General features: G+C 38.6%; 1 protein-coding gene across 1 annotated transcript; it reads left to right on the top strand.

Annotated features, from left to right (window-relative positions):
• Window positions 1-3,327: 3,327 nt before the first annotated feature.
• fabp4b (fatty acid binding protein 4b) lies at window positions 3,328-4,774 on the top strand. Its single transcript, XM_037676983.1, has 4 exons — window positions 3,328-3,471; window positions 4,197-4,372; window positions 4,448-4,555; window positions 4,654-4,774. Exons 1-4 carry the CDS (start codon window positions 3,399-3,401, stop codon window positions 4,705-4,707), a joined length of 411 nt encoding a protein of 136 aa, XP_037532911.1. The 5' UTR covers window positions 3,328-3,398; the 3' UTR covers window positions 4,708-4,774.
• Window positions 4,775-8,228: the final 3,454 nt, after the last annotated feature.

Here is an 8,228-nt window from a genome sequence, read left to right as displayed (position 1 = left end):
ATATATATATATATATATATATATATATATATATATATATATATAATTTAAAAATCTAATGTTCGGAACTGGACTGCTTTTTAAATGTTGCCATCTACTGGTTAGAATCCAGATCATCTTGCAGATTTTACCCAGACTGGGAGTAATGTTGCTGATGTTAGCATATTGTACATGTTAACACCTGAAAATGTATTTTTTTACACTTTACAGTTTGCATTCGAAAACCCTCCTTTTCTCTATGACCTCATGAAACATTAGATAACCTTTAAAATTAGTAAATAACCAAAGTATTTCTAAGACATTGCATATTTTTTAATATTGATGTAAATTATCTTTATTTATGTAAAAATGTAACAATCTTTATTTAAGGCAAATCCTCTTTTTCAAGGGAGGCCTGTTTCTAAAGGCAGCCTAACATTCATGTTTTGAACTGTGGGAGGAAACCAGAGTATCCAGTAAACACACAGAACGACTCCAGGTTCGACTGGGGATGTAACCCAGGATTTTTTTTTGCTGTGAGGCAACAGCTCTAACCACTAAACCACCGTGCTGCCCTAAGTAACATGTCAGACATTTTGGGATTGTTTAATGTTAAAAACAGGCCAAACACATTTTTCACTCTAACGAGGCTGAGTCAGGTCCTCTGGACGAATTCTTCTTTGTTGAAATGTTTTGTCTTTTATCCAAAAGACTTCTTCAGTCTGAGCTGCAAACAAACAGTTTTATAAACAGCACCTTCTCATAGTGGATCAACAAGTTTGTTAGTGACATCCAAAACTAGTTCACATGTAAAAGGAGGACCATCAGCCAATGGATCGTTAGTGCCCCGATGGCCGCTTGCTATTCACAGAGAACTGAGTGGTACTAGCAATAACAGCATTGTAAGAGGGGGACAGTTGAGGTCTCCACCCTTGTTCAATGATGGATGAGTTCTTTTCACAAAGATGGCCTAATTTCCTGATTCTTTCGTCTGTCTGAGCTTTAAACACCAAGAGCCGGAGCAGATTTTTTATTTATTTTTTTTGTCCCATACAGAACTTGTTGCTCCATCATGGCCGATCAAATTACTTGAAAAGGACGAGAATGTTGGCAGCTACATGGAGGCAATTGGTAAGTGCTGTTGTCATGATAAATTTTGTATTTTTAAGCATTAGGAGTAATTTAAAGAGGCTCTTTGGCAACTAATGGGCATAAGGTAAACTGAAATGAAACAGTGAAAGTGAAACATAAAGTGAAACTGCATTCAGTCATCCAGGTAGATGACAACAAATAAGGTTAAATCATGTCATCTGGACCAGTTTCTTAAAGTGAGAAATGTTTCGTCCCCCATCCAGAGGACTTATTCAGTCTACGGCCTGCCAACCAGATGTGTCCCATAGGTAGCCTTCACTGTTTCAAGCTTAATAAAGTGAAACTGGTTGGCCCACGATGCGATGAAAGTTATTATGTAAAGAAACCAAGTATTACAATGATCTGTTACCTTTTAAATTTGTTTGCTTTATTGCATTGAATCATAAATGCAATCAACAGAACCCAAAACCAAAATCCAGAGCCCCCCCACCAAAATTATTATTATTATTATTATGATTTTTACTGAAGTCATTAGTGGGCCAGGCTGAAGTCACCCGTGGGCTGGAAATGGCCTGCGGGCCACCAGTTGATTAGCCCTGCTATATACTAATGTCATTCTTATAAAAAATGTATTTTGTTGAAGGTATAGACAAGGCTAGAAAGGCACTGAGCAAATTGGCCAAGGCGACGCTGGTGGTAACCATGGCAACTGATGAGGTTATAACGTGAAGGTTAGGAGTTCTCTGAAGAAAGTCATGTGATGTGATGAGACCACAGTAGAAGGTCTTAATGTAAAGATGGGATGTTGTAACTCTTGTGAATTTCTCTGCTTTTCGTTCTGTTTCTCATCCATCTTTGTATTTTAAAAAAAAAAGTCCATCTTCACTCTAGAGGATGGTAAGCATGTGCAGAAGCAGTCATGGAAAGGAAAGACAACAACGCTGGAACGAGAGATTCAAGACGATGGAAAACTTATGGCTGTTGTAACGGACTGCTCAGTTTTTATCTCTTTATGAATGTTACACCTCTTAAACAGTGTGTAACTGTTACTGTGTCTGCCTTTCCCTAAAAACTTTAAATGGACTAATGGACAATCTGATGTCTTGACTCAACAGAAATGTACCATGAACAATGTTGGTGCGACGTGGATGTATGAGAAAATTGTGCAACTCATCGAAGCTGTCACCAAGTCTCTTTGAACCAGTCTAAAACAATAAAAGGTGAAGTGTGGTATTTTGGTCTGTTCACTTGTGGTTCAGAAGACGTGTTTTCATAGTTTTTGAATGTCATACTGCGTGTGCTGACTTCAAAACTTCATGCAATGCTCTGTTTATGCCAGCTAAGATCACGTGCAGAATAATCTCACTCCCCTCCCACCTGAGGGTCATTAGGGAAGAATAGAATGGTAAGTATCTGTACTCTGAGCAATTTAGCTAATATCTACCAAAACACCAATTGCCTGTTTTGGTAATGGCCGCCGTTGCCGCAGTGCATCACAAGCTCACGTGGCATGTACTGTAGCGGTTTATATAACTCTATCAAGCTAAAATATTGTCATTAAAGAAACAACTGGTCTACTGCAGTATCTTTGGCGGCAGTACACAACAGTTTCCCTTTCTTTTCTTTTTTTTTTTTAAACACTGAAAGTATCATTAAAAGAAAATATTTGATGGATATGAGACACAGAATCAAGAAGTGATTCAACAAGTTGAGATTGTATATTGTATATTTACATGAAGAATATTTTAAACATGCAATAAATGAATTTTGCATAATTAATCAGTTTTTAAAAAAAATCACATGTTGGGAACTGAACTGGTTTTCAAATGGTGCCATCTACTGGTTAAGAACCAGATCACCACAGAGAGAAAGATGCAGATTTTACCCAGACTGTGAGGAATGTTGCTGCTGCAATAATATAATGCTAAATGGCCCTTTGAATCAACAAATCGGAAATCTTAAAAAAAAAAAAAAAAAAAAAAAAACAGACAAAAAGTATTTTTGACTGCATTGAATCTTTTTTATGTTAGTTTGTTTTAGAGTGAAATAAACTTTGACTTTCATAAAAATATCAAAATTGGACATTTTCAGATGGTTTTAAATATTAAAAACGGGTCACATGTTTTTTCCACTCCCTTTAAAACTCATGATCAAGGACACGCCCCTAACCCTCTCATTCCCATGGCAACGGCGGGCACCTGCTCCTGATTGGCAGCCTTAATATCTGCACGCGCTGCTGGCTCCAGCTTCAAACGGCTCCTTCTTGTGTGGGAGAGTCAGACGTCGGGCTGGAGCAGGTGTAGTGCGGGTCAGCTTGTTGTTCCATCATGGTCGAGAAGTTTGTCGGAACTTGGAATTTAGTTTCCAGCGAGAACTTCGACGAGTACATGAAGGCGGTCGGTAAGTGCAGTTTTGATGATAAATTACAATTTAGAGCTCCTCTTTGATGACGTTCCGCCGAGGTCGCGTGCTTAAGACTCCTTAATTGTCGCGTTTTTCTGCCCCGGGTTATTTTCCATACATTTCTTGGTATGACAGAAAAATTAGTCTTTCATCTGTTTTTTACTTGGATGGATTTTTGCCGTTTCTCATGAACATGCTGAAAATGGTTAATTTGGGACCTCGTTAATTTAATTTATTTCCATCTAGTATGAGTGTTAGTGCCTATTAAATTATTCTGCTCAATTAAAAATCAATTAATCGTTATTTTACCCAAAGGTTGAATTACTTGAATGTATTTTTTGTAATTCTCTTTAGTTTTTTTTTTCCCCACACAATCTTGTTTTATTTTATGAAACTTAATGTTGTGTAGTGTTTTTAAATAAAAAAATTGCTTAATTACAAACTTATGAATAAATATAAGTACGTTATTGAGGATCTCTTGGTTTGTCCTGGGAAAATTCCTCCAATTCTCAAGAAATCAGGAAGTTATATTTGTTGCAGATAACATTTTTTTTCTTACTTTTATGTTAAAACACTGGGGCATAAATCTCATCCAGTACTGCTATAACGTCACCAATTAAGACCATCTTTTCAGTTTCATTTAAAGCTCTATCCATTGCATGTTAAAAAATAATTCAAATGTCACATTTATTTAAAATAAATAAAAAAAATTGTTATTGAAGGTATGAGCTTTGCCAGTCGGCAAGTGGGCAACTTGGCCAAGCCGAAGCTGGTGGTAAACGTGGGAGCTGACGGGGTTATATCCATGAAGGCTGAGAGCACGCTGAAGACCGCAGAGGTCAAGTTCAAGCTGAATGAAGAGTGCGATGAGACCACAGCAGACGGCCGTAAAGCAAAGGTGGGATGTCGTAAAGTTTTTGAACTCGTCTGCTTTTTATCCTGTTTCTCATCCGTGTTTTTTTTTATTTTAAAGTCTCTCTTCACTCTTGAGAATGGCAAGCTTGTGCAGACGCAGTCATGGGATGGAAAGACGACAACGCTGGAACGGGAGATTCAAGACGATGGAAAACACATGGCTGTTGTGAGTAAATTTACCACTCAATTTTTAGTTCTTTCATAATGCTCAACTCTGTTGGCATCTGCCTGACGTAAATGGGCAATCTGCTCTTGTGTCAACAGAAATGTACCATGAACGACGTGGTTGCGGTGAGGACGTATGAAAAATCTGCTTGATACCCCAGGCTGTCACCAAGACAAACTCCCTAAACCATTTTATAACGCAATAAAACTTAACTTGTGGTATTTTTGTCTTTTCAGTGGTGAATTACAATACAAGTGTCAAGCTGTGTGATGGCTAACTTTCTTTAAATAACCGAACTGAGAGTTCTTGCAGAGGAACAACTGCTACTAAACCTTTTTTTTTTTTAATTTTGCTCACTTGTCACTTGAGGGTTTTAAGAGAAGCATAATGAGCTCCGAGTGAGAAGTTTTAAAGAAACTGCTAAGCGTCTAACACAATAGACCTCATTTCAAGCACCATCATGGCTTTATCCTGAGCCGGTGATTCCAGGTTCATAGACTGGTGCCAAGACTTGGTTGTGCTAATTTACTAATGGAAGGGATTTGATTTTAGGGGTAAAGCTTCAAATGTGGTTGTGATGTACAAAGACCCTTTTGTTAATCCAGGAAAGCGGTGTGCAGCCCATATGACATAGATTTGGGGTGGTGGGGGTGGTGGTGGTGTGTGAGGCTAAATCCCTGCTTGTGGTTGGTGCTGTGACCGCAGTTCAAAGCAGATCTCTTGCAGTGGTAAAGTGCACATAGTTATTATTATTTTTTTAATTAGTTTTTATTTTGTATATATAATTTTTTTTGATTGGGTGAAAGCATAAATCCTCAAACACTTCCAGGTTGTTGGGGTGGTCCAGTGAAATGTAGCACACGGTTTTGCCTTTTTGTCTAGTGTGTGCATGCGCACAAACCCCTAAAGGATAGTTTTTGTTTGCTTTAAAATGTAGACTTTGAAATGACTTTATCCCCTTAAACACAATCAAAGCATCAGCGTCAAATGGACACAGTAGCCTCATAAGATATTCTATTTATAAAAATTAAAAATAACAATTTTATTAAAACCTTAGCATTTTGTGTAGGTTGGTGTGACTGAAAGCAGAATTGGGTCTGATGATGAATGTTGCCATTAGTTGTGCTCCACATGTGAGGTAGTGGAGACATTCTGGAATAATTTAGTTCAGGGGTGTCAAACTCTTATAAAACGGGGCCAAAATTAAAACCTTTTTTCAAACTAAGGGCCGATTTCAGAAACTACATTAACTCAAGTTAAATGCCCAACATCTTTTCTGGTCAGGTTCCTCAAGAGTTTGGTCTCATTTAACGTTCTTTGTGGTGCATTTGACATCATATTCAAAGCTTACTGAAAAAACTTCAAATGAATATTTTACATTTCTCATCTTGGGGAGGGTGGCAGATAAGATGTCAAAGAAGGCCACATTTAGCCCCTGGGCCTTGAGTTTGACACCTGTGATCTAGATGAAGTGACCAAAAGTATTCCCAAGGAGAGGAGAGTGATGATTTGAACAGACCTGAATGAAAATGTTGGTGAAAGCCAAGTAAGGAAGGATGCCTTAAGAGTAGGCAGCAGTATGCAGGTAGACTACATTTTGAATACCAGAAGGAATCTGAGGGAGAATGGGACTGTAAAGTTATGGCAGGTGAGAGTGTGGCCAAACATCTGAAAGTGTAACAGAATGTTGAGGACATAAAGAATGTGAAGACTTTGGAGGGGAGCTGTTACAGGTTCAGGGCAATAGTTTCCAGATGATGGGGCTACTATGGCAACATTGATTAGAGGGACCGGTAGGGAAGTACTTTTTGTGTCATCTGGACAAAAAAGATAAGTATGATGAGATGTACAAGAGGCTGGACACTAAAGAAGGAGAGAAGAACTTGTATCAACTGGTGAGACGGAGGGATCAGGCTGGAAAGGATGTGCAACAGGTTCGGCTTGTCAAGGATATGTTTTTTGTCATATTTTTGACTTGCAAAAAAAAAAAGCATGCACTAAAAGTACCAAAAAGTGAAAAAGAAATATAGTAAACATGGTAGAATAATATACTGTAGTAAAAAAAAAAACAACTTTGTAGAATGAATAGATAGAAATGTTAATGTTCTAACAAGTGAGGAGAGTGTGATGGGAAGACAGAGGGAGAACTTTGAGGAGCTAATACATGAAGAAACATAAAAGGAAACAAGAGTAGAGGTTATAGAAATTGTGGACCATAAAGTGGGAAAAATAGGATTAGGTTTGGATAGCGATGAAAAGGGGAAGGCAATTGGACCAGAGTAGGTTTGGAAATGTCTAGGAGAAATGGCAGTAAGGTTTTTAACTTGAATATTCAGTGGTATTATTACAAATTACAAAATACCTGAGGAATGAAGAAGCGTGCTGGTGCCCATCTTTAAGAACAAGGGTGATGTACAACAACCACAGGGGAATTAAGTTGATGAGCCACACGATGAAGATCTGGGAGAGCATTGTGGAAGCTAGACTTAGACAAGAAGTGAGTATTTGTGAGCAGCAGTATGGTTTCATACCAAGAAAGAGCACCACAGATGGCATCTTGGCTTTCAGGATGCTGATGGAGAAGTACAGAGGGTCAGAAAGAACTCCATTGTGTCCTTGGATTTAGAAAAAGCACATGACAGGGTGCCGAGAGAGGAGGTGTTGTATTGCATGAGGAAATCTGGAGTGAAAGAGAAGTATGTTAGACTGGTACAGGACATGTATGAGGACAGCAGGACAGTGGTGAGATGTGCTGTAGGAGTGACGGATAACTTCAAGGTGGAGGTGGGAGTGCATCAAGGATCAGCTCTGAGCCCCTTCTTGTTTGCTATAGTGATGGACCAACTAACAGATGAGGCATCTTGTTTTGCACTATTAGTGTTTAGCATATTTCTTAGTTTAGCGTATTCCTTAGTTTATATCTTGGGTCCTTATTACTTTTTCCTTTTACAGTTTATGTTTGCTGCTATTGTTGTATGTAACTGGGACCACGAGTACACAATTTTGTTCCACCTCCTGTACCACATGTGATGCGAATGACAATAAAGAAACTTGAAAAAGAGTTCATGTACGATGGAGTGGATGGAGAAAAGTTTCAGGAGTAATTTGTGATCAAAGTGTGGCAGCAAAAGTCAAAGGAAAGGTTTACAAGACAGTGAAATCTGCTATGCTGTATGGTTTGGAGACCGTGACACTGACAAAAAGACAGGAGAAAGAACTGGAAGTGACAGAAATTAAGACGTTGAGGTTCTCCTTGGAAGCGAAAGGATGGATTAGATTAGGAATCTAAGAGGAAGGCCAAAAAGGAGATATATGGATGCAGTCAGAGAGGACATGAAGGTAGCTAGGATGAGGGCAGAGGCTAGAGTGAGATGGAGGTTGTCTTGTTGTGACCCCTGAAAACAGAAAGAAGTAAAAAGTCAAGGAAGCGCAACATACAGATTTTGAAGATACAGCGGCATCTTGTGGACAACTTAAGTTGTTGCAGTTCAGGTTTGGACTGAACCATTACATGAACCGGGGGGGGGGGGGGGATGTGTGTGTCAAACACTTTCGTGAAACTTATAACACGTGTGTAAATGTACCAATTTAAAATGTATTATGTAATTTATTTGTTTAAAAGTTACCTCGCAAAGTAAATTCTATTTTTCATGTTAGCCACTTTTCTTACGCC

Source organism: Nematolebias whitei, chromosome 5 (genome assembly GCF_014905685.2).
Source record: "Nematolebias whitei isolate Nwh7 chromosome 5, NemWhi1, whole genome shotgun sequence".
Classification (NCBI taxonomy): domain Eukaryota; kingdom Metazoa; phylum Chordata; class Actinopteri; order Cyprinodontiformes; family Rivulidae; genus Nematolebias; species Nematolebias whitei.
The sequence above is the reverse complement of the archived record's forward strand: the minus strand, read 5'-3'. Positions and strand labels throughout refer to the sequence as shown.

Coding starts and splice junctions, on each gene's coding strand:
- fabp4b (XM_037676983.1), top strand. CDS start 3,399: ATGGTCGAGAAGTTTGTCGGAACTTGGAATTTAGTTTCCAGCGAGAAC. Junction 3,472..4,196: donor CGAGTACATGAAGGCGGTCG/GTAAGTGCAGTT, acceptor TTGTTATTGAAG/GTATGAGCTTTGCCAGTCGG. Junction 4,373..4,447: donor CAGACGGCCGTAAAGCAAAG/GTGGGATGTCGT, acceptor TTTATTTTAAAG/TCTCTCTTCACTCTTGAGAA.